Source organism: Amyelois transitella, chromosome 21 (assembly GCF_032362555.1).
Source record: "Amyelois transitella isolate CPQ chromosome 21, ilAmyTran1.1, whole genome shotgun sequence".
Classification (NCBI taxonomy): Eukaryota; Metazoa; Arthropoda; class Insecta; order Lepidoptera; family Pyralidae; genus Amyelois; species Amyelois transitella.
In genome coordinates this window covers 4,744,680-4,772,020 of record NC_083524.1, presented here as the reverse complement: position 1 = coordinate 4,772,020, position 27,341 = coordinate 4,744,680, and the positions used below count along the sequence as shown (strand labels likewise).

Here is a 27,341-nt window from a genome sequence, read left to right as displayed (position 1 = left end):
CAAAGGCAACAGTCCTGAAAAGACTGCCAGGCCAAGTTCAGCTGTTTGGATTTATGATAGAATTGAGATTCAAATAGTGACAGGTAGCTAGCCCATAGTCTAAAAAAATCCCAAGTTTATAAGCCTATCCCTTAGTCGTCTTTTACGTCATCCATGGGAATGAGACGGAATGGTCCTATTCTTTTTTTATTGATGCTGGGAACCACACGGCACATCGGTAGTATTTAACATAACACAGCCAATGTAAAAAAATATTGCACCAAATAATCATTAAAAGTGAATTATAAAACAGTATGCAACATTTGTCAAACGTTTCTTTCAGCAAATGTATCGTTATAAAGAGACAATGTTTACAAGTTTCATGAAAAATAACTACTTAAAGCATATGACAGAAACTTGTTAATAACATGATTGGCAGTAGTGCAACAGGGAAAAATATAAAACAGCACAGTTTTACAAAGCGAAGTAAGTCAAGTTCGACAGGAGCTAATTAAAATTTTTGCAAACGTTATCGAATTATAAATGTATGATGACAGTTATTTATCTAATTATAATCAAAACATGTTATCTGTACCTTCTTTATATCCATAATTTACCGCATGAGTGATATTACCAAGGTAACTTACATAACCACTGTTGCTTAATAAATATTAACGCAATTTTTCGTTGACTGATTGAGATTAATTTATAAAGATGCTTAATTGCTCACATGTTGACGATAAGTTTATTAAAAATTATCTCATCTTCGATTACCATATCGAATATGCATTTTACAGAACATTAAGAGATAAATATTAAACATACTGTAAGTTTTGCCAGAATATACAGTACAGTAATCAATATTAAAAAAAAAAATACATATTTGTATTTTATGTTATTGTCTCAGAAATTTTAACGAAAATAGTGTTGTTGCATAGCTTTTTTATCAACGTCCTTTTTTTAGAGCAAATTGTCATTAATAGCTTTTGCAAAGTATAGGTTGGAATTACGCACTTATGTTTTAAAGTATATACGTTGTATAAAACTTTCCAAGCAAACCACGGATGCTAATGTAATAAATTAACTAACTCGCTAACGGCGACTATTTGGAAAACTAACAGGCTATAAGTAAGACAGAACGTCTAGGATAATTCTGAGATATTGCAGTAATAAATTGACCTTAGTGTGATCTTTACAAGCGAAGTAAACGAAGTTTAAACCATTTACTGATCTCTGACCGTTGTATGTAATGCTGTGAGACTTCTTACAATGTAAGCACGTTAAAACTTTTGTTCTTGAAATTATTCTTGTAATGTCTTTGTTCTCTATTTTATTTTATTACTAGCCTTTGTCAGGGGTTTCTGTAGGAATTTCTAGAAATAAAATTTAGCTTTCTTTGAATTGAAGCAATAATAAATCACATTTTGTATATCATATAAAAATACTTTCAAAATCAGCCTAGTTTAGCCGTGAAAGCATAAAAGACAAACAGCAGGACATTATTATTTTCATAATAGGGAAGAAAAATTCATATATTGAAATGACATTTATTATAATTCTTGCAATTTATTTTACACCTAAATAAAGTAAGATAAAGTTATATTACTCGTATCAGCGAGTGCTATGTATGTATCAATCACGGACGAAGCCGTCGCAGGCCGCTAGTGTGCAAATAAACGATTAGTTAATGGAGCTGAGGAGAAAATAAAATTGATTCGTGAACTACGAAAGCTTATTAATGATATAACTTATCAATAATTAACTTGTATTGGTTATTCAATGAGTTATGTTTCCGTTTAGTTTCTCACATACATCTAAGAAGTGAAGATATATCGATAAAATCGATAAACTTTATATTTACCGAGTGATTTAATCGAACCGTACGATAATAAAGTACAAATGTCAGACAGATTGCAATCAATACGTCGACATATATCTGAGATATATATAGATACAAATAATTACTGTAATTAGCGATGAAAAGATAGACGGTACAAATTTTGCGTGACTAAATAATCACGCCTCTCTCTGAGGGGTAGGCAGAGACACAGAGACAACACTATCACGTGCTATGATCCTTGCATACAATTTATTCAATACAAATTAAGAATAATCTTATGAATAGTTTTAAGTAGTTATAGGAATAAAATTAAATCTTATTTTATATCAGTTTTTTTCTAATTAAACAACCACACAGCAAAGAACACCCTGCGTTAGTTTCTTAATACCGTTCCTTCTCCAACCTATTCCATCATTAGATAGTATATGTACATGTGTGAATGCAATTTAAAAAATATGTTTACATAATTACATTTATCTAAATTTGTCTCATGTGATTTCAACATTGCTAAACACTACGTGAGTGCGGTAACTAATAACTAGATTACACAGTTATAAAAACCAAATGTCACAGGTAAGGTCAATTTATGCGATTATGAATCATTGAAATTTACTGGCATTTGTCATTAAATAATACAACGTTTACAATATAATTAGCTATGAATCTATAGATATAAGTAGGCTTTATAAGACTATTAATGGATAAACGGACGTACAAATAGGATTACTTGTAGCTGTCATGTGTATGAATAAACATCTTTCATTGTCAGTTGACCCCTCTAGTGTGGTTCATGCCTTATTAGATGTTATAAAAAATGGATTATTAATTACTTTGGAATGTTGTGTTTAGCTTTTAGTTGTAGCAATGTCTTGTATGGTTGGATTTGTAATTTTATTTTTATTGATTGTTTACATAATTTATTTTCATCGGCCAGTCATTTGTAAGAAGAAATGGAATGACTTCTTCTATTTTAATATTTTAAGAAAATATATATTTGATAAATATTTCACTACCTATAATTATATTAATTTGATGTCAGAACTAATTAATTTACAAGATTTAGTCAACATGATAAAATGTTTCAGGCATTTTTAGTTTCTAAATTTATGAATGGGAATGAATGTCAAATTATTTACTGGAAATGCACAGAATAAATAATAATACCATCAAACCTGCTGCATTGCTGTAGGGCTGCCTGCTCTATAGATCCTCTTTTTCTACCAAAACATAGACTATGTTCTTCTTTTGAAAATTTGTAAAATTGTCTCTTATTCATTTTTTATAGCCATTCTAGTCCCATTGCATTTCAAAAGCCGTCTTCCCTCTTTCCAGACATCAATTGTTTATCTACTCAGACTATTCAGCCACCTACATATTTGTTTGGGTAAGTTATTGCATAAAAATTACCAATCTTTTTCCAGTAAGTCAAAATGTTCATAAAGGCGTCAATGACAGCAATAGTTTTATTCAAAGATTGATTTTATCGTGGGTTGCTTATTTGAAAATGTCAAATTGGAAAGCTAAAGAAGGCATTGCTGGTATTGTATCATTGCATAATATTGTTATAGGTATTGTGTGATATAATAGTGTGTTTATTGTCACGATGTGATATGTCGGCTAACGATGATACGTCCATGTTTGGTATGGCACGTCATTATGTCTGTTGATTCGATCGGCTAGGCTACTAGGATTATCTGATTGCAATATTTATGTATGCTCTTTATTCATAGTGAATATAATTTTGCGAGATCACTTCTTATCCTACGATCACATTACTTTTGATGTAATTTAAGAAATATATTTTAAAAGCATAGTTTAATTTCTTAAAATTTTTCTCTGTCTCAAATTTCCATCATGGTTATCCCAAACATTAATAAGACCTAAAGTTCAAAGATACAACCAAATATCAGCAACATAAATTTTTATTGATGATAAAAGAAACGTTCTTTCGACAAAATTCGATCCAAACAAAACTAATAATAGGCTATTTTACACCATGTAAAAAAAAATATAAAAATGCACGTATCTTATAGATTTTGTAAAAAATAAAAGAAAAACATCGATCATTATTCATAAAAGTGCAATATGGATTTTATAATTCAATTTAAAAAATCCTCTTTTTTAATCTGTTCTTCAAAAGTCGAAAACGCTATCCGCCATGTTGGGTACTGACGTGACGTCATACTTTTAGTAAACAAATATCGAATCGAAAACATATTGATGATGTCAGGCTCTGTTTATTTTGAAATTTTAAAATTTCTATCACGTTTTTGGGTTTTTACTCTTTAATAATTTAATAGAATCATGGAAGACGGTTTTGTGAAAGCAGACAATATAAATCTACCGAGGATTAATACGTTGATGGTTTCTCATTTTAATATCACTTGGCAGTGGAATCCACAATTTTTCTGGTGTTTTTATACTTGTATTCTTGCATTCAGGAACAAGACACCAACAATATGTATTGTAATTCATTATTACAAAAATCTTTTTACTTTAGTCTTACGTAGAGCCGTATTGTTTACTAAAAGTATGACGTCACGAGTCAAAACAGCATGGCGGATGGCGTTTTCGCGCGAAAATACAAAATCATAAATAACAAATCGTTTTTAGAGCACTTTTCGGCTTCAAAAAATTTTAATAAAAATTCTATAGGTATAACACAGTCTCAGGATTGATTTAAAACAGTTTTCAAAAAAGAGTGTAATAGCCTATTGTCAACCCTGTGATCAAAAACAAATGACCACAGATCAATAGAATTGATTCCGGTATCGGATTCAAAATGGCTAATGATGCGAACAATAGGCCGCAGTGTCGCAAGCCACAATAGAACATCACTATACCTAATTCCCACGATATGTACTTTCACTCGTGATCGACCATTTTAGGGTCTGTAATGTCTGCGACACTAGATCACAGAATAACGTGGCCACAGAAGGGTTAAATTTGGTGAAAATTTTGCGTGCTGTTTGCGGCCAGGGATGATGATGATTTAAATTAAAATTATATTTTTTAATTCATGAATTCTCGTATAGTTTTTCTCGCGCTATTCAATAAACTATTTAAAAAGTATTTAAATTAACAAGATATAACTTAACTTTTTAAGAAAAGGTTATACCTTATTTTTGAATAATTTTCTTACATTATATCCGCGACGAAATTTATTATATAAAAATGGATGAAAATGATGCATAAGTCCGAGTGTGCATTCATTTAGTTTCTCTACATAAAACTTATTCATTCATTCATATAATCACCACTTAAAGCTTGCGGTGTAGACATAGTTCGCAGTCTTAGAAGACTGATAGGCAGCTGTTAGGTTTAATGATAGAATTGAGATTCAAATAGTAAATCTTATTCTGCATCCGCCTTATTTTATAAATAGATCTATCTCCGTGTCTCTTCCTCTATCGTTTCACTTTTGATAGTTCATTGTCTAGATGTAGATTATAGTTTAATTCACAGTGAATAGCTTTGTTATTCTAAAATGTTTTTAAAGATGTGGTTTCTTACATTATTTTTTTAAATATTTGATGTCTTATTGATGAATCACCTACATTTTTTTTAAATTCATTTTCCTTTTTTGATTGACTGACAACTACCTCATACAGTTTAAAGAAATGGGCGTTAGACTATAAAAAATTGGCATGTCTATAAGTGTAGGAAAGCACTGAAGGTATTGAGATAATTTTCAAGGGACCGGGAAATTGTGGGTATTTTTTATAGCTGGGTGAATTTGGGGGCATAATAATTTAATGTAAGACAATCATTTTAAGATAAACTTATTGTTGAAAAAACCGTCCCGTATATTTCGAATCAATAAAACTTCATTTTTATTACCATTTAAATAACATCAATGAAACATCAGTTCGCAATAACAAAACTGGTTTGAAATAAATACATATGTCTATTCTTAAAACTAGGCAATATTAAAGCAATAAACGTTGGATGTAATAGCGTTTGATATCTTGATAAAAATAATAAAAATTGATTGAAGCTAAGTTTCTCATGGCGAAGATGTTATGTCCATAGTGATAATAATTTAAATACCTACCTAATAAATATTCATAAAAATATGAATGTGTCAAGGTCGCCACGTATTTTCCATCAAAGTGGGCGGGCGGGTCACGTCGGATTATATTTGTAGCTACCGCTTATGTGAATTGATTGGCAACGTGATTTTTTGGGATTTCGGACTTTGAATAATGTGATTTTGTAATCATGTTTTTGTAATATCATTAATTATTATTGTTCAGGCTAGAACGCACATTTATAATATTGCATTATATATTTCGATCAAAAACAATAACTAATAGCTCTGTTTGTACTAAAAATCATGGTTTGGCGATTTTATTTTTATTTGTTTATAAAAAAAATGTTGTAAGTTCTTCATTTTTATGCCTAATCTGTAAAAATATATTCAAGAACAGCAAAATTTTTAATTTTAAAAAATATTTAATATTACGTCTAAAACTGTCAAATCTATTGATACCGAATCAAACTACATAATACATTTTACTCTACCAAAAAGTCACGACTTTGTTTTACTTCAACAACTCATCATTCCATTGAAACCACAATTATGAAGATTAACTCTTGAAAAAACAAACTCATAAAGACTCAAAGAGATGATTAATTTAAAATTGGAAGAATAAATACTGTCAAGATGAGGCTAACGACAAGGTTGTCACAAGCATTTCGCAAATGGCCTTGGAACCCGGACGTGTATATGACAGAGCCTTAATTCTAGTGCACTCGATACATCTTAGGCCATTACTGAAATCTCTTTGCGGTAAGTTTAAACATGTTGAAAATAAGTAGAAGAAACTTAAGTTAAAAAAATATTGTGACCTAGCTTTTTTGTCGTCAGTTGATATATTATTATACAACAATATTGATGATTGAAAGTTTTCAATGGAAATTAGACAACTTTTGGGATTTTCTTCAGTTGTAGGTATTAAAGTAACGTTAAAAGTAAAAAAAAAATGTTATCAGACAATTAAATATTTTTTTTATATACTGCCTTTTTGTATGTTTAATATTATTTGTTGATATAATAAAAAGTTATTATAATCTTAATTCTAGAAAGAAATTATCTTCAACATTGCCTTTTAAGTCTTAAATGTCGGATGATAACACAAAATGAGAGAATCAAATTTTATATTATGTATATCCACGCCCTTAGATTTACATAAAATTCTACCATATCTATAAAACTAAATTTAAACGTTTGTTGCTAAGCGCAAAATTTAAAAACGGGTTAGACTGATTTGGCAATTCTTTTTTGACAAATGAATAATGATGTGGTCTTCTCTTTGTAGATGTTGTGTCGTTGGACATCTGTTTTTAATTTGAAAATGATTTTTAAAACCGGTTCTAAGAAAATTATTAGCAATTTATTTTCTAGCAAAACTTATAAAAAAAAATCACAGTTTAAAATCCCATTTATGTAATATAATGCAATCGATTATCATAAATCTTGCATCACAAAAAATGTTATTTAAATTAATATACTTGCTGTCATGTCAATAATATTCGAATATGCTAACAAAAAGCTATCTATTTATTATGAAGAAGCTATTTGTCTAAAATACGCCTAAATATCATGGATGCTGCTGAATACCGGCACGCGAAAGGTCACACACACTTGTCACAAATAAACAATTTATCAACTCCTGTATTTTGAGAACGCTTGACCGTGGTTTTTTTATTTAGCGAAGTTTTTATGTGAATAAGTCAATATAAATTTTTCTTGTAAACGAATTTCTGGTTTTTATCATTATTGATCGAAAGACATGATTATTTAACAATTGATCAATGCCGCAGTTTTACTTTTACGTGTTTTGTTGTTTATTTTTTATAACACTTTGTAAACTAATTACAACAACATAATAAAACAAAAACAATTGATGATTGAAATGATTATAGAAAGGTCGTTTTTTTATTAGTATGTATACGAAAACAATAGGCAAATGTTTTCGGAATGTTAGATGGATAATTAACTAAAAGTTTATAATCCACTAAAGCTACTGAATGTCGCAAAACTGATTTTTTTATAAACCGTAGATGTGAAAAGATGTCTGTCAATAAAAACCACGAAGGTAAGGTTTTGAAATTATTTAAATTACGTGGTTAACATTTTAGTTGTAACATTTTCTTGTATTATAAATGATTTTCTTCGTTTTAATTTAAAAATAAAATATAAATATTTATCTATCGCGACAAGCCCAAAGTAATTATTAATTACAGTTTTATTGAAAGAAACTTGCACCTATATTTCTGAAATCTATGAAGGCGAATCCAAGTATCGATGTGATCATCGCATCATTTTAGCATCTCCTTCAACAAATGTTAAATACAATTCGGTAAATAAATCAAGCCCATTTATTTAAGTGTCCATTGTCTCCAATCACAGCCAGTGTTTTGCAAGCTATTTGGTACTTATAATTACAATGCGTATTGTGTCTAAGAATTTAGCGATATGAGTAGCTGAAGACAATGTTCCATGCGAGAACGCGGGTCAATTCGGGAATGCAATTTTGTATCGTAATGACCACAGAGGAGAAGAAAAGAGATTAAGCGTGATGTGGAATAATTTCAAAATAATTTGGCTTGGACGACATGCATATTTTGTTCTGTTTTCACAAAAAAATAAAGGTAAGTTTAAAAAATTATGAACTGAAGCTAAAAATTGTTTTGAATCTTTGTATAATGTAAGTTATAGTTTTGTTACATAATTCTGTAGTATTTGAAATCCATAATCTTACCCAAATCAATTTACAAATGTTATGCGGTTAATATCCATACCCAGATTAAGAGTAGGAAAGTTTTGATTGTCTATGCTTTATCAGTTCAACAAACCGTCATAGAATTTAGTATACATAATAAAGTAAAAAGTTCTGAGAAGATCATCGTTAAATTAAATTTATACGAAACTTTGTCTGTATACGTTTCTGTACTCTGTAGTAATGACTACAGTTACTTGTTTGTAAATCACTTGTTAATTTATGCAAAAACGTAAAACATACCTCTTTACCTGAATGAATGCATTGATCAAACTGTTAACTTTTATAATTGTTCAAGGTATTTAAAATTTGATCTTGTTTGATCCAGTTAGAAATAAGCTTTTCCCCATTTATACATTAACATTTAGGTCTATCAAGTTTTAAATATACTAGTTTTTTATCGCTGCCTTCCTAGCGCACATAACTCTTTATCGCATTTAATATATCTTCTTCTTTTATTTTTAGAGTTAACTTTTGTTGGTGGAGTTAAGTGGAGAAGCCTCCACGATTCTTTTCTTTGTAAATTTGTTTTACCAGTTGAGAAGAAAGGCTTTGAAATAAGCAAAAATAAATTCAAACCGACATTAAAGAAATATTTTTTAGTACAACGAAATAATTTAGATATCTGTGTAGATCTATCATTTTGTGAGTGTGAGAGCAGTCTCATACAATACCTACAATCTTAATTAATAACTTAAGAAGGCTATGTAATAGAGACGTTGGCTAATTAATTGCATTATTGTTTTGTTTAATTTAAGTTTTGTCATAAAGCTTGTGGCATATTGTAATCTGTCATAAAACGTGTTTTTTACTTCTTACTTAAAGAGTATTTTAATATACTAGTTCGATGCTTTACAAAATTGATGGTTCCTTTAATTTTAAATTGATTATTTTCTATTAGTTTCCACAGTTTTATTAATGTGTCAATAAAATACGACAGAAATTAAATGGAAGTTAAACCAAACTTGTTTAAAGCTTTCAAAGACGTTATATGTTGAATTGCCTTTGGAATTCGCATTACATGCAATTTTATCTTGTATCTTTTATAACATTTTCTCTTACCTTAGATTTGGATGTGTGTTATCTATAAGTCATTTAGAAAAAAAAGAGTTTTATTTATTTAGTTAGAACTTTGATAAAAACATTTAAGATTTGACAACAGATAAAAAAAATATAATCATTCCTTATCAATTTGTGCCCTCATATCGTCGAAAGTAACGTAACAGAATGGAAGTAACATGTTGGCGTCAAAACTAATTTTATTGGCACGCGGCCACGACTCGTCTCCTATGTGTTAAAAGCGAAAGTGCGTACGTAACTCTCAGTTTATGTTTTCCTAGTACACCCATACATCACAATTTATTTGAATTATGTATAAGCTTATAATTCTCCTGTATGCAGTGCGATAGAGAATATTTTGCCACCAATAGTCTGAATAAGCTCTTTGAATACATAAGTCTTGAATACGTGATTATCGATAAAATATGTTTGTATCCTAATAGGTATTGGATTCCCAGTCAAAGGGTCCATTTACAAACGTTAATTTATCTTAGCTTTCTTTCTACTTTTGGGGTTAACCGCGAATTAAGAGAGAGATGGAAATTAAAACATATTTCATATTAACGTAATGTTCAAACTATGTTTAGAACATAGCAGACAAATAAGTTAGGAATTAAGATAAATTTAATAACCTGATTTTCACGATTGTCTAAAATAGATGCGTGTATGCTAATATGTAGATATATATTACACGGTAGAATAAACATATTTCTAAACGGCGAACTTATGTTTCATAACAATCAGTCAGACTATCATATTAGACATGTTAAATCGAATCAATTACCCTTACAAAAAAGCATTAAGTTTAATTTATCATTTTTGGAGAGTGCTCCATCAAAATTCAAAACCAAAAACCATTTAAGTAACGTAAACATAAAAAAAGTCCAATTATTATTTGGAAAGCCATTATACACATTGTCACGTCATCACCATTAACGAGGTAGACACGATATTATTGTAACCGATGTTACATTTAGTATTTGCGGGTTTTTAAAACAATTGTTTTCGTTTGGGAATAGGTCAATATTAGCCAACCTATGTTTTTTATTTGAACTTATATTAAAGGAACCGATATCTAGGCTTCTTCTAATACAGACTTTTAGTCTTATTTCTCCACCGATGTCACCGTTAGAGCATCGGTTTATTAAAACACGTTGCTTTCCGTAATAGACTAATTTTATTTAGCAAGGAAGTTACTCAATGTGTTTACATAGATGGCGCTACTAACATTTTATAATTTTTATTTTGTTATCTATGGTATATTCTAACACCCCCACTTAACAAAATAAATGTGAATTTCTAAACAAAATACAATTTTTTATTTTTACTTAATACCCAACATGTTCATAAACATATAATGCTTAGTTGACAAAAGGCCTTTGGTGAGCAAATCAGCAGGCATTTCTTGTGTTGAAATATATTCAATATCAATTAATTTATTTTTAATTGCATCTCTAACATAATGAAAGCGGATATCAATATGTTTTGTTCGAGCTTGTGCCTTATGACCTGTTGCTAATTTTAATGCACTTTGATTATCACATTTCAATTTAATGGCACACTTTTTACCAGTAAGCTCATACATTAGATTTCTTAAGTATATAGCTTCCCTAGACGCTTCTGAAAGTGCAACATATTCTGCCTCGGTACTGGATAGAGAGACAGACTTTTGTTTTTTACTTTGCCATGAAATCACAGAACCATTCAATACAAAACAGAATCCACTATAAGACTTACGATCTATACTATCGCTACCCCAGTCTGCATCAACAAAACCTGTTAGTTCTATATTATCCTTATGATATGTTAGACAATAGTGTTTAGTTTTCTTTAAATATTTTAATATTCGTTTAGCATAGCTAAAATGTGTTTCATTATAACAGTTATTAAACTGGCTAAGGTAACTAAGGGAATATGACAAATCTGGTCTAGTTAAAACTGCCAAATACATAAGGCTTCCAATTAGTCTTTGATATGGAATATTTACTATACAATTTTCAGCCTTTTCTAAGTTCAGTTTACTCTCTATAGGGGTATCTATAGTTTTACAATCTTCCATATTAAACTTTACTAATAATTGCTCTATATATTCTTGCTGATCTACAGTTATAGTATTACATTCCTTATTTACATTAATTCGCATGCCCAAATAACGTTTAACAAAACCTAAATCTTTTAATTTGAATTCTAAACTTAACACATTTTTCAATTTCTCAGTTTCTGTAACATTATCAGAAAATATTAAAAAATCATCAACATATACAGCTATAATAATCTTTACATTCTTATTAAAACATGTAAACAAGCAAGGTTCGTATTTACTTATCTTAAAACCATAGTTAAGCAAACAATCTTTCACTCTTTCATACCAAATTAAAGAAGACTGTTTTAGCCCGTATATGGCCCTTTTAAGTTTCAAGACCTTTCCATTTTGCTTATTTAGAACACCCTCTGGAATAGACATGTAAATATTCTCTCTTAAATGTCCATTTAAAAAAGCTGTTGTTACATCCAGGTGAGTTATTTCCATATTCCACTGTACACTCAAAGCAAACAACATTCTCAGCGTAGAATGTTTTACAACAGGAGAAAAAGTGTTTTCATAATCGATACCACGCCGCTGCGTAAAACCCTTGGCTACAAGTCGCGCACGGTACCGCACTTTATTGTTTATATCTAGTTTTTTATTGAACACCCATTTGTGTTGCACAATTGATCCAGTACTTGGTATATCGACAATTTCCCATGCATCATTATCCTTGAATGACTGCAATTCCTCTTGCATGGCCTCTCTCCACTGGTCAGCTTCAGGTCCATTCAGCGCTTCTGAGAAATCTATTTGTTCGACATCTGGAATAGAATTAGATAAACAAATGTTTCCATACCCAAAACGTTCTGGAGGTTTTCGGAGTCTCTTATTTGGTAATCCTGGAATTGATTGCAACTCACTGCTTGAGATATCTGTATCTGTGTATGTGGTAACTGTATCATCATCATTTTCATCACTAGTTGGATCAGTGTATACAGACGTATTCAAATCTGAAACATTGCTAGATTCACTCACTAGAGACTCCCCCACTGAATCTCTGCAATCTTCATTTGTTGTTGGAGACTCATGCCCTTCAGTTTCAACATTGTCTTGAATCCATTCTGCTGTATCTTCATCATTGATCTTAGATGATACTGTTTTATCTTCCATCGCTATTATATCTCTTTTCACAGTCACAATATTTTTTGATGGATCATATACACGATATCCCTTCACTGTTTCTGAGAACCCCACAAGAACATGCATTTTTGCCTTCTTATCCCATTTTAATCTCCGTTCTTTAGGTATGTGAACCATTATAGGACTGCCAAACAGACGTATATGACTTAAATCTGGTTTAGTTTTATACCACGCTTCATACGGTGTTTTATTTTCTAAACTTGAAGTTACAGATCTATTTTTCAGGTATACGGCTGTATTGGCTGCTTCAGCCCAGAATTTCTTTTCCAATTTTGCATCAAAAAGTAAGCATCGTGCTTTCTCTACAATAGTCCTGTTAGCACGTTCACACACACCATTTTGCTCTGGTGTATATCCAGTTGTTTTCTGGTGAATAATTCCTTCACTGAGTAAGTACTTTTCCATCTCACTACTACAAAATTCACCACCATTGTCTGTACGCAATATTTTAATTTTTTTATTCTGCTGATTCTCAGCCATTGCTTTAAAATTCTTGAATATCTTGAAAACTTCATTCTTATGTTTGTGAAAATATATGAAAGTCATACGACTGTGATCATCGATGAACAAGACAAAATACTGAGCACCACCTATGGACTTTGTTTCCATGGGACCACATACATCTGCATGTATGATGTGTAGTGTTTCTGTGCTAATTTGTCCAACATGATGAAATGGTAACCTCATTTGTTTACCTTCGCAACAAGTTATGCATTTAGTCTTTGTCATATCACTAGTATCCGGGTAAGACAATCCATTCACAATGCCATTTTTCATTTTATTTAAATCATTGCTGTTAATATGTGCTAAGCGCCTGTGCCAAAGCTCTGCACTTGCTGCAGTAGGTGCTGCCAGCATACAATCAGCTACTTTAATATTTAGCTTGTACACTCCGTTTGTTAATGTTGCTGTGGCTACCAACACATTCTTATTGTTACGAATGTAGCATTGGTTTGTTTCAAAAACAACATTGTTTCCTTTTCTTATTAGTTCACTCACTGACAACAAGTTCGTAGTTAATCTTGGTACGCATAGCACATCTTTAACCATGATGTCGTAGTTACAGTCGGTTGAAATTTGTACGTTACCGGAACACAAAACAGGCACTTTCATATTGTTCGCAACGGTTATCTCAGACAAATACGGCGTAAAATTTGCTTCTTTTACCCATGCTTTGTTGGCCGTCATGTGTGCACTTGCTCCACTATCTACGTACCATTCATTTGTACTGTAATCTCCATTTAAAAATACCACACTAAAAGCATTTGATTGTTTGTTTTTCTGCAACAATGGACACTGGTTTCTATAATGACCCGTTTGTTTACATTTGTAGCAGGTTAGAATCTTGTCGCGTGTCGCATTGGTTGTCACTGTCACTTTTGAGTTCGCGCCATTTTTATATTTCTGTTTCTTATTATTAATGTGTGCAACAAATGCAGCGTTACTGGAATCCATGTCATTTTTTGAAACCTCCATATCAATCAATTTAGATTTTATTGCATCGGTGGTAATCTGCATTCCTGAATGCTCTATAGCCATGATCATAGGCGAGTATTTATCAGGCAAACCTGCCAATAGTAATGAACCGACCCATTCTTCAGTGATCGTAAATCCTGTGCCTTTTAATCTCTGAGCCGTTTCGACTACTTGCGTGACGTATGAAGTCATGGAGTCACAATTTTCTTGTCGTAACGAGATTAAATGTCTCAATAAAGCTATTTTACGAGAAAAACCTGAGTCATCGAACATTGTCCTCAGTTTAATCCATAACTCCAAAGATGTTTTTGTTTCTTTGATGTGCACGTACAATCCAGGGTCAATAATTAAAACAAGCTTCGCCTTGGCTTTTGCGTCATCTGATGCTTTAGTCTCGAAGTTGGCATCTGGCTTCGACTTGATATAGTTCACCAGGTTGTCGAGTACCAAAAGATTTTCGACCGCGAAACTCCATTCGTCATAGTTTTCGCGTCCTTTCAACTTCGGAACACTTTGTAAATAGTTCACAGCCATATTTCAACGAAATAGCAACAATTTTCGACTGTTTTACACTGAATTAACACAGTAAAAACCGAAAAAATAATGGATATTCGCCCATAACCTATTAAAACACGTTGCTTTCCGTAATAGACTAATTTTATTTAGCAAGGAAGTTACTCAATGTGTTTACATAGATGGCGCTACTAACATTTTATAATTTTTATTTTGTTATCTATGGTATATTCTAACACGGTTGGCAATCAAACTAATGTACCATAACTCGGAAAAGAGTCATTGGTCGAGATAAGTTTTTAATATATGCCTCCCTGTGCATCACGACTTTTTCTTTGGACACTTTAATGGTACACTAACACTCATTTTTTTAAAATAAGTCATAATAACCTGCGTAATGTTAAATCACACAAATGAAATAAGAAACATCTATTTATTTAACAGAGCAAGTAAACTACTGCTTTACGAAACTGTCGTCTCCGTTGCCATAATATTTGTCTAACCGCTCTAGTGTGTGATGAGGCAACAAACGATTAGCCGTGACGAAATTACAATATTAGTGAATCAACAATTGTTTTTAATTAAATTAAGTGGAATCCGCACTTTCATACTAATATTATAAATGGAAAAGTTCGTGTTTTTGTTTGTCCGCTGTAACACGCTTTATGAATTTGATAACTTAATTCGAATTAAACAAATTGTGATTGAAGATTTCCTTTTGAAAATTATTATGCACGCAAATTTTAAGTTATGTACCCAAGTATTTTTTTTACACATTCCAATACACGGGCAGATTAGTTTATTTTGTAAATTATAATCTATTTAGGTACTCCGATTTTTTGTACTGAAATACGAAAATTATTTTTATTAATCTATTTATGTCAAAAATAATCTAAATAAAAATGCGCTTGAGTTGAACTAAAAAAAGATTTGTTTTTAGAATCTATGTCAACAGTCAAGGTTGCATGTTGTCTCGACTTCCGCGTAATCGAGTCATAATCGTAAATCGAATAATCGAAATTTCATAATGGAATATTACATGCGTTCATCTTTATTATAATACTATAATTACGGCAGATTTATTGCTGACAATTTGCCAATGAGCCTTCACATTTGTATGTTTATGTTTTTTGAATGTTTTGAGTAATAACTACTTACCTACTTAACGAGTTATATTAATAGCGGTGGAATGTGGCTTCAAAATTCAAGACTCGATAGATTCAGCGTTAGAATTTAAATGCTGTGGATCAATTGGATAACTTTTAACGGTTATCTACAGACCTATCCGTGCCGTCCTATGCCGTGTGATTCCCGGCACTGCAATAGACATAGAATAGATCATCTCATTCCAATGGATGTCTTAAAAGGCGACTAAGGGAATAGGTATACTTTCGTAGGGAAGAAAAAATATTGTGTGTATCAGCTATCATCCTATGGAGATTGTTAAAGTCAATCATGAGAAAGGTAAAAAAAAATAGGATTCTTCTTTAAGGTGATGGTGTAGCGACGTGTCACTATTTGAATCCGTTTATAAACGTTTATCTAAACCTACCTGACACCGCAAGACATGAACTGCTTATTTTTTAACCGCAGAATTATTTTCCCCGCATCACTCCTTTTAATTAGATGTCGAGATATTTACCTGAAACAATGTATTGAATAAATTAATTTTTATAAAAAATTTTAGTAGGTACCTACAAAGTTTTATAAAATTGTATGTACATATTTATTTCGTACGATTCAAAATTAAACCTTAGGTATATAGTAGGTACGAGTATACCAACTAACAATTAAAAGAGTGACTTATTTATGGAATTTACAAAATTTCGTGAAATAAGAAATGATAAGAAAAATAACGAGCCAAATTAATCCTAGAAAAATTATTTTTCTTAACTATGTAATGTGCAAAAATGCGCTTTGGAATCGGTAGTAGAAATAATAATACTTAAATTATGTTGACGTCAATAAGTGATACCTTGAATCCTATTTTGAAAATAAGTCTATTCTATTCTTTTCTTGGATAACTCATAAGATATTTTTTTTTATCAAATTTAAGATCCTTATCCTTTCAGCCCTAAATAATTGTCCGATTTCATTACAATGGGTGATTTATAAACATTGTTAATTAATATGCGTACAAAGTGTAATAACTCAAAGTACAAGAGTGCACCCAGCGTGGGAGCCTTCTCTAATTCGTTAATAATAGCCGTTATTGCAAAACGTTTACGTGTTATTTGGAGTGAAAAATAACGTTACGCGGTCACTTGAGCGTATGATGAATAGTCAAATACAAATTATTAACAATCTTATATTATGCCCGCAGCTCCGCTCACGTAAAACGAAATTTTTTAACGAAGACAACAAATTGGTGGTTTTTAAATTAAGTTCACACACGCATTCTTGTCTGTGAATCTTGCGGAGTAGACAGAGTCAATAATCACACGACTCGAACGCTAGGTTTGGGAGGATAGATTTAAGATAATGATGGTTAAAAATATTAACACACATTTCAGCTTAAGTTGTAAATGTTTTTTAGATAACACGTTTTAGAATAAAGACTTGATTTGTGTTTTTAATGTATTTTGGGTTCGATAAAATCTACTCCCAAGTTCAAGGATTTCATGTTTTAATAAAAAATGGAATTCATATTATTAGCGAAATAGCTTTTGTGTTGAACATTGCTTCCATATAAATTTTTATTATTCCAAATAAATCCTTATAGCGCATGTCTCTTTTACTCCTTTTGTTGTATACCTATTTATGTGTTCCTGTTGCACCCTACATTGGACTATATTGGAGCCCTTTCCACTTATCTAAAACAAATTTTATATATATTCTTGCTGCCATGCTAGAGTTTGGTAATGAAGAAAAATATACTGTTGAGGGAGGGAGGGTAAAGGCTTATAAACTGGGGATTCTTCTTTTAGGTGATGGGCTTAACAACCTAAGCTGTCATTATCTGAATCTCAATTCCATCATTAAGCCATACCTAAAGCTGACCGTGGCCTTTTCTTTTGAGATCGTGGGCTCTGTCTACCCCGTATGTTATGAAGACGTGATTGTAGGTTTGTGTGATGTCAATTTTAAACACCCGTTCTGAGATTTTGGTTTAAGACGTATCAGTTATTTAATTTTTTATCTGATGATGAACAACAATAAAATCGAGTTTGTTTACAATCGAATAATAAATCGAATGCGTTCTTTCCTCACATGGCCCACGTTGGCGGTCGCTTTTGTTAGACGATTCTCACGGAAGATTCTTCTCGGCACACTTACCCACTTCGAGAGTATTGTAACACGAAACATACAAAATGGTAGCGAAAGTTCACTGTTTCCGATTGAGGGCTAATAACTTTAACAATAAACAGATGAAGGGAGGCTTTTAATCGAAAAAAGGGTGTTAAAGATATGATTAATTAATCATAATTTTTGAGGCTCCTTTAAAATAAATGATTGATAAGGTGTGTTTTAAGACAGAGAAAACTCGATAATAAACCCACAGGACCCTTTCCTTTCATAATTTTCCTTGCATTAAACATAACATCAAATTAAGCATTACATCTTTATCTACACTTCCAAGAAGGAGGTGTAATTAAATATGTAAGTTTAAAGTGGCACACTGTAAACAGAAAAAAAATTACAATGTTAGGAATTATAACATAATGTTTGCAATACATTACAGGGAGGCCACTACTAGTTTTGTATACTATTGGAATGTAATAACGAAAACGCGATAAAATCCAGACCAACATCCAGACGAAATAATCTTAAAACAAACCAACTTGCGCAGTGTCACCTACAACAATATTTCACATAGTATTTATCACGTTACCCAGTGACCCATCAGACTCACCGCGAGACAGAGATTGCTTTACGTAATTCCACGTAACATCTCTACTTTCTATGTCGACCTCTGACATTCGCCTGAGGCCACACACTATCAGTGATTTATGGACTATTTTTGGCTAATTGATAGTCTAAAATAGTTTTAAAACACTTAAGTTTGAGTGATAGCAGCCCAGCTTTAGAAATGAATAATGACACGTGACCTAGTTTAGTTTAGGATTGACCTGGAATTATCAGTGTTATGTCAGTAACTGACAGTACAGAGTTTAGCTATGTGTAGCAGCAGTTGTGTTTAAACTGTTTACTGTTCTTTTAGGTACCTACATCAGGATAATTCATAGGTAGATAATGCATTGTCAAACGCGCACCCTGGGTTCCTCTCCTGAGAGGATGTTACCCGTAAAGTTTCAGGAAAGCGGAGGAAGAAAAACGTGTTTACTTCAAAAAACATTAAGTATAATTTACACATACCTGCCTAAAGGTATAAAATGGATGGTACTGAAGTATTTCAAACTTCGGTTAAGAAATAGGTAAACCAAGATAAGGTCGGTGACCTTAGAAACCTGACACCCATGGTGCAGGCGAGGTATTTTAAGTACCTACGCGTGTGATGGCTGAATGATTGACACTCCAAGTATTCTGTATTTCTTGTGTAATTTTTACATAACTTCACAAAAAGAGAGGTTTTTATATTATGTTAGAGGGTTCAATCTTGATATTAAATAGCTGGATTGCTTATCAGGAGTCACGTCAATGTATTCTGCATATCAACCTGCCTTATGTTTTGACTACGTATATAGCTAAAAATATATATCGCCTACACCCGTATTTCGGCCCACGCAAAACGAATTATACCCAATATATTATATCTACTACTGGACTTTTGTCTATCTTTTTTATGAGACAATCAAAGGTTCAGATCTTCTGGTTTGTAACTATAGCGTCAGTCCAGCTTGATTTCTGAATTCAAAGGGAAAGCTTCAATTGTCATGATGTTTCCCGGGAACAAATGTTATAAATTCTAGTTTATAATAGCTCGAATATAATAAACTACTACATCGATGCCAACTATTTATGCCACTTCTAAATTACAAATTAAGATGTAGACAACAAAATTTTTATTGCCAATAAAAGTATCTTATATCTCAATTTAATATCCGGATTATAAAATTAGGAAAAACCTACTCCATCTTTTAATTACCCAGTAAATATTACTATTATACTATTATATATACTATACCATTACTAGTATACTCTGCATCATTGTATTTTTTTGTGGATAATATTTTTTTTCTGACAGATGGCTACACTATTTTTAAATCGCTTAACTTTATTGCTCGAAAATACAAATTAATGTGCAACTATAACATTTACCGAATTAAAAATTTGCATTTTCCTGGAACTAATTAGTAATAAAATATGCATATGGTCTCAATTTATGTGATGAGCTTCAAATGCGAGATGATTTTAGTGAATGCAAATTATTGTAATTTGTGGTGGAATTAGTAGATATGTTTACCGCAGTGCGTGTTTTTATTAATTTTATTAAGAAACCAGTGAGGCACCGTGAGATTTTGTTGAAAAAGTATATCGCTTTCGATGCGTCTACTTGGTACACTTATGGTGTAGCACAGTGTACATGTATTTTTTTTCATTAATTATCATTATGGTCAAAAGTACCCGAAACCGCCGAGCTTGCATGAAGAGAGTTATGAATGTGGATGAAGCGAAGGAAGTATGCAGAGATCGTGGCAAGTGGATAGAGGTAGTCTCTGCCTACCCCTCCGGGAAAGAGGCGTGATTTTATGTATGTATGTATCATTATGCTCCCCACGTTTGTCCCAGTTACGTCCTCACCTCCCAAGATCCTGGCGTACGTAAGTGAGCTTTTTACGTGAAGCCACCCCTGTGTGATTTCTTTAACCTTGGCATCTAACCCATATTAGATCATGTTCACACTGCGAATTAGTAGAATTTGCATTTCCCTTATGATATTTTTTCTTACTGAAAGAACATCGGTTGGCAAGGAAACTAATGTTTGTAACTCAGAGAAGATTAATTGGTACAATGGTCGCGGTAGGATTTCAACCTGTGCACTTTAGATCGGGCAGTTTATTTATATGTAGGTATTTTAGGGAAATAAAGAAATCTTACATATCTTTTAAATCTGTATCTTCATTGTTTTAGAGCTCGATAGATATCTTTATTGCGCCTTTATTTATTTTATTGTATCTTTATTCATTGCGCTACAGAGTTGGTTGGTTGTAGGTGTCCATTCTCGTGGAAAAATATACTTGTAGCATGAAAATGATAAATAACATAAAAAATTTGTCATGCCATAAAAGGCTTACGAAACTCAATAAAGTTGTTAATAACAGTATCATGAATAAAAATTTCATTTCTTATGTTAACAACTGCAATTTGGCATTGTTGGATAGTCCATTATAAATATTCTCTCTTTGGTATAAATACTTCGGTAGTAACTGTTGTATGACAATACTTTCCATTTCACGAGTACAGTCAAAGACAATCTTGGCGGCTAACTTGTGAAGTTCACTGTACACAACAATTACGCAGAACTGTTTAAGTCATTTGTAAAACTACAGAATTACATAACTCAGTCTAAGCACGTGTTTTTTGTTAAAGTATTTAAGAATTTGTGTAACTTTTGTTTTCAATAGTCAAATGACTGAGGAAAATGGTTTAAAAATATTTTGTGAAAGTAAAACTAGAATTTGAGTACAGCCTAAAACTGTTTGACATAATTATATGTGCGAAGCGTTCTTCTTTTTAGGGTAAGCCCCAAATACATCTTCGCCTGTCTGAATGCTATACTATATTAAAGATTCGCGCATAATATTATAATACTGAAAATCAAAATACTACAAACGGTAAAAATATTTTGTCAGTACATTTAATATTTTGACTAAAACGGTAAGAGAATTTTTTTTTACATTTTTTATCAGTTTATCTGACTGTATGATCAAGATGCAACTCGAAAATTACGCGGACGAAGTCGGGGGCAACAGCTAGTAATATAATATTGAGTGAATATTTTTTTCACAGTTAGGTATAAACATACATTAGTTTGAGTACTAACTGATGCCCCATGCAATGCATGATGGTTCCACTGCAAGGATTGCGGGGGTCATACGGGAATCGTTTCGTGTAAAAACCTGACTTACCCAACGCTGGATCATGGTCAACGGCGCACCGGACTTCTCTCCAAAGAGATAGAAAAATGAACTCCTTATTGCACCAAAAGAAGAAGCAAATCAGAAAAAAATAGGTTATGAGGTACAATGAAGGACTAATCAATCTAGCAATCTTTTCCATTCAATCTTAGGATGGGAGGAAAGTAAAAAATAAAAAGAAGTGAGGATGTAACCGGGGTTAAAGCAAGGTGCAAGTACAATAAATCTATGGCACGCGAACCCAATAACACTGCCAAAGTATCATCTATCAAGTATCCAATAAACGACAATCAAGGTGTCACTAACTGACGCTTGCTGTAGGCTGGAAGACATTTTGCGATAATACATCACAATTCTCTTTAGATATGACGCTGATTTGCCTGTTTTATGGCATTGTAGATATGATTTATGTGTTTGAATGGTCACTAATGTAATCCGTACTTCCATACTAAAATATAAACGCGTAAGTCTGTTTATGTATAATGCTTACTTAGTTAAACACTGGACCAATTTCGTTTCGACAAAGTTTAGTTCAATTTGACAAAAAGGTGTTATGTTAAATGAGGGAGTGGTGCGTTCTAATATTAAATTATTCAATAAATAATATCTGTTTCTTACAAAAATAATATTCAAATCTAAGGAGAGGGAAATGTTCTTAAGTAATCTCTTAAAAATAATTCTCACGAGTACAAACTACAAACTATTATTTTCTCAACATTTCAAATAATAAAATATATTTATAAAATTAATAAAATAAAATAAAATTATTTTATCTGACAGTAACAGCAAACAAAAGTAATTAAAAAGGTATATAGGTAAGTTATTTGACTTTTAAAGACATAATTAAATATTGTTATCAGGTACTGTATAAGTTAAAGGCTAGCAATAATTCAGAATTGAATAAATCCATACAGCGCTAGACCCCAGTATTGATTAAACCATTAACTTTGATTAAATTTACCTCCGTCTTGTGTACGTGACGAAACATCAGCGAACTAAAATATTTCGTGTCGACGCAAATGTCAAATCAAATGCCGTTAAACCTAGTGGAACAAATAAAAAGGATTATCAATTATCTGTTTTCATTATTGTTCATAATTGTCTGAATTTCAATTACCATCAAGACATCGAGCTTAAATACCTATTAATGTAATAAATGTAAAAGTAAGTCAGTTTGTTGTCTCTTCATGAGTTATCTAATGATAATTAAGAGTCTGGAGAAGTATATAGGGTAGGGCTTTCGTCCCGGTAAAAAAGTGGGATTTGCGAAAATCGTGTATTGTTTAGTAGATGTCGCTAAATTCGTCACTTTTTGTAGGTGGAGCTAAATCACGCTAACGTAATTGCGGATAAAAGCTAGTTAAAAATAATCTTTAAATCATGTGATTTTTGGCTCTTCCTAGTCCGAAAGAGATACTGAAAGTCGCATTGTGTGTATACGAATGTGTGTGTAAATTCGGTAGAATAATATAATCACTATAAAATTTCGCAAAAAATATTATTTTTATGCGAAATTGAAAGAAATTACTGCATGAAAGTCAAACAATAATACTAATATTTACGACTATGAAAACAAATTTAAAAGCTCTGCTACTTATAATAGTTTTGTCATTATTAGATATCTATTTTATCGTAGAAATGTACAAAAATAAAGCCTCTTTCCCAAAGGGAACATTGCCAAGTTCACCAAAATACTTCCATTTCATAAACGAGCCAGTCAGTCTTTTACGTATTCATACACTTTTAACAAGCAAAAAAACGATGACACAAAATGTAAAGTCACCGTTGAATATTGAATGGGTTGCTATTGTTACGCAGCGGGCTATCTCGCATCTCGTGAGTTTAATGAAGCGGCGTCCACGGTGCAACCGGGTCATTGTGGCAAGTGCTGGCAGGTTATTTGTTTTTAGATGTTAGTGAAGAAATGATATAAAAAAGAATTGAATGATAATTTTCCGTTTAAATAATTTGAAAAAGTAATTTGATGTTATTTTTGATTTTTGTTATAAGTAAAATTTATATACCTATTTAAATATTAACTTATTCAGATATTTTTATTAATATATTTTTTTTCTCAATGGATTAATATTATTGTCTTTTCCTTTCTCATCTATTTTAATCGTTTTTAAGGTTTGAAAAAAATTAAGAAACAACCGTAAACGAGGAATATTTTTCAGGAGATTCTCTCCTGTTCCTCCAACTGATGCGATCATTAGTAAAATTCGTTCACTCAATATATATGTACATCTACATTATTAAGACTAGCTTAAGCTTGTAATATTACTACCGCAGAAAAGGATTGTATTTCTTTAATGGGTCCCTACACGTTGAAACTCCTTAAATCTCAGCACGTCATTTACTTCACTTATTCGCTCAGTAATATATGAATAAATTACTATTACCAAATAAAATAAATATTACAACAACCTGCAAACAAATAAGCCAATTCACTAGTCATAAATTTAACTAAAATGTCATCTATTAAAACGGAATCTATAAAGATCTAAACCGTCTTCGCATTATTGCGTAAGAGTTTTCGTTTTCATTCAACCTTGACTCATTATAACGTCGCAACAGAGACGGGGGTTCCGTATAAGAATTATGTAGGTATTTAATTTAAAATTATATTAAGGAACTGATGATTTTTTATTATCGAGTAAAATATTTATAAATGGAATTCAACGTTTTGTAATTAAATGGAAAAATATTTAAAAACGATTCGTTTTAGTAATTATACTCGTTATAAACTTATCATGGATTTTAACAAGTAAAAATAAAAAAAGACAATACAGTATCTAATCAGATCTAACTTATTTCTTTTCGGTTGCACTGTATAGTTAGTTACTGTAACTGTAAATATTTATAAAAATAAAAATCTATGATGCCGTAGTTTTCTCAATAAACAATAAATTACGTTAATTATGAGTGATCTATAAAAATATGCTAAAGCAATTTATGATATTTTGAAGTCTAAATAAAGGAAATGGTTTCACAACGATTTTCGCAGGCGCGAATCGTTTTATAGGCAAAATTGACAAGATGAAATGAGGGGTAACAGGAAAGACCGGTTCTGATGAAAGGTCAAGGAAGATTCCGACGGATTTATTAAGACAGATCTTCTTTCGAGTCGTCAGTCGCTAATTATTACATTATATAGTCGAGTGGCCGAATTTAAGATTACGAACTGTCGAGCTCCCGTAAAATGAATTATAAATGTGGATGACGCGAAAGAAATTGGCAAGGATCGTGGGAAGTGGATGTAGTTTCTGCCACCCCGTCCGGGAAATAGCCATAATTATATTTATGTTTGTATAAAACTAAGCAATGCATTGCGGCTTTGAGATCCACGTATATAGGTATATATGAGACGTTTGACAGTTCAGACAAAATAAGATTTTGAGTTTGCCTTCCAGTCTGGGTGACACTTGATTCAAAGAATACAATCACAATTCAAAGCGACAATGCCGGTAGGGAATGGGTACATTGGAGACATTGTGGCCAAGATATATATAATCATAGAACGATTACTTTAAAAATAAACTTTATAATAAGACTTTTAAGGCTGCTCTATAGAGACCACATCATCAGCGGCTTTCTTTGTCTCGTGTCTTTTCAGATAAGTGGGTCTAAAATATGTTCCTTATGCAGTATTGCATGTGAGTCATAAAATCAAGTGTGCCAACATCACCACAGATCGTTGCGTAAACCGTAACCATCATCGGAAACTCAAATACCATGAGCGGTCTTTTACCTTGTTAGATCTTTATGTAACACGGCACACCCTAGATATAATATACCCATGATTAATGGGTATAAATGTCGTAAAAGGCGACTAAGGGATATGATAATAAACTTGGGATTCTTCTTGTAGGCGATTGGCTAGCAACCTGTCACTATTTGAATTATGAAGCCATACAGCTGAACGTGGCCTTTTGGTCTTTTCAAGACTATTGGCTCTGTCTACCCCGCAAGGGATAAAGGCGTGGTTATATGTATAATATCTAAATATAATAAAGTGAACAAATAGTTTCGCAAAACGCTTTTAGCCGATGCACTCAAAGTGCTTAATATTCAAGATGCATGGCCTGTTATACCTAAAGGTCGAATGCATTTAGCCTCAAAGCTATTTAATTCAGAATGTATCAACATTTGTGATTCGTAGATAATTAGATATTTGTTGGTTTTATTATCTGTTCATTTACATTAAACATATATGTATGTATATGATTATTGATTTAGGTAAAAGAAATGAATAATTTAATATGATTATTATTAAAGCCTTCTTATCTTTATTTTTATTTTCTAAGATGTTAAGTAAAAAAAATCTTTATATTTATCAAATTATAAACATTTTTGAGAAATAATTAAGTATTAACTTTTTACCCCGAAAAATTAATTAAGTACTTATAAGAATTGACCATGAATTTATCATTATTAAAAATTTCATGCGTTACAATATTTATAAGTACCTATAGGAATAGGAAGTGACGATTATTGAATAATGAAGAACCATTGTTATCAAATGCGCATGAAGGAATAATTGACCGTTTCATAAAGTTTTTAATAATTATAATTCAATTGAACGTAATAATTACTATATCCGGCATTTGTGTAAAAGAAATAAGAAAATACTCAAGTTTAAAGGTCAACGTGAAGATTGCCACATTATCATAAAATCATAAGCACAATAGATTATTGTTTTGAAATTCATACATATAATTACGACTTGAAAGGTAGACAGAGCCAACAGTCTTAAAAGACTTGATAGGCCACGTTCAGCTCCTTGGCTGAACAATACAATTGAAATTCAAATAGTGATAGGTGGCTAGCCCATTGCCTTAAAGAAGAATCCCAAGTTTATAAGCATATAATTTTGTCGCCTTTACGACATATATGGAAAAGAGTTGGAGTGGTCGTATTCTTCTTTTTATTGGTGCCGGGAACCACACGGCACCCTCATTGATATCTCAATTTTAACGTAAGATCTGAACTTAGCCAGCCCCCGCAGCATTGCGCACGCGTCGCCGTTTTCATCACGTGAAAAAAAATCATCCTCCATCCAAGGAAGGCAAAATCCCAAGGAATTTTATAAAGACATTTTAATTTAAGACAAGTCTGTCAGCCTAATTGCGTTGATGTTTGAATAAATAAATAAGTTCAAAGTTGAGCAACCGTTTTTTTATGCATCCAAAACCGGAACGTTTCAGACCTATTTGCACATATTATTTTAATTACTTGATGATTTCAATAAATTATAGCGACTTCTTTTTTTAACATGAATAATTATTTTGATGTTTAGAATTTATATTTGTTAATATTGAATCGAAATTTTCCCTTTTTCCAGAACCAACAATTTTGCCAGCTATTTAAGCTGGCAAAATTCACATTTTATCATGATAAAATATAATTTGAATTAATAA

General features: G+C 31.7%; 1 protein-coding gene across 1 annotated transcript in view; it reads right to left on the bottom strand.

Annotated features, from left to right (window-relative positions):
* Positions 1-14,902, bottom strand: part of LOC106138762 (mucin-2) — a 45,664-nt gene extending 30,762 nt beyond the window's left edge. Inside the window, exon 1 of the mRNA XM_060950492.1 lies at positions 12,033-14,902. Within this exon, the coding sequence (XP_060806475.1) occupies positions 12,033-14,902 (2,870 nt within the window). The remainder of the gene's footprint in view (positions 1-12,032) is intronic.
* Between the last annotated feature and the right edge of the window lie 12,439 nt (positions 14,903-27,341).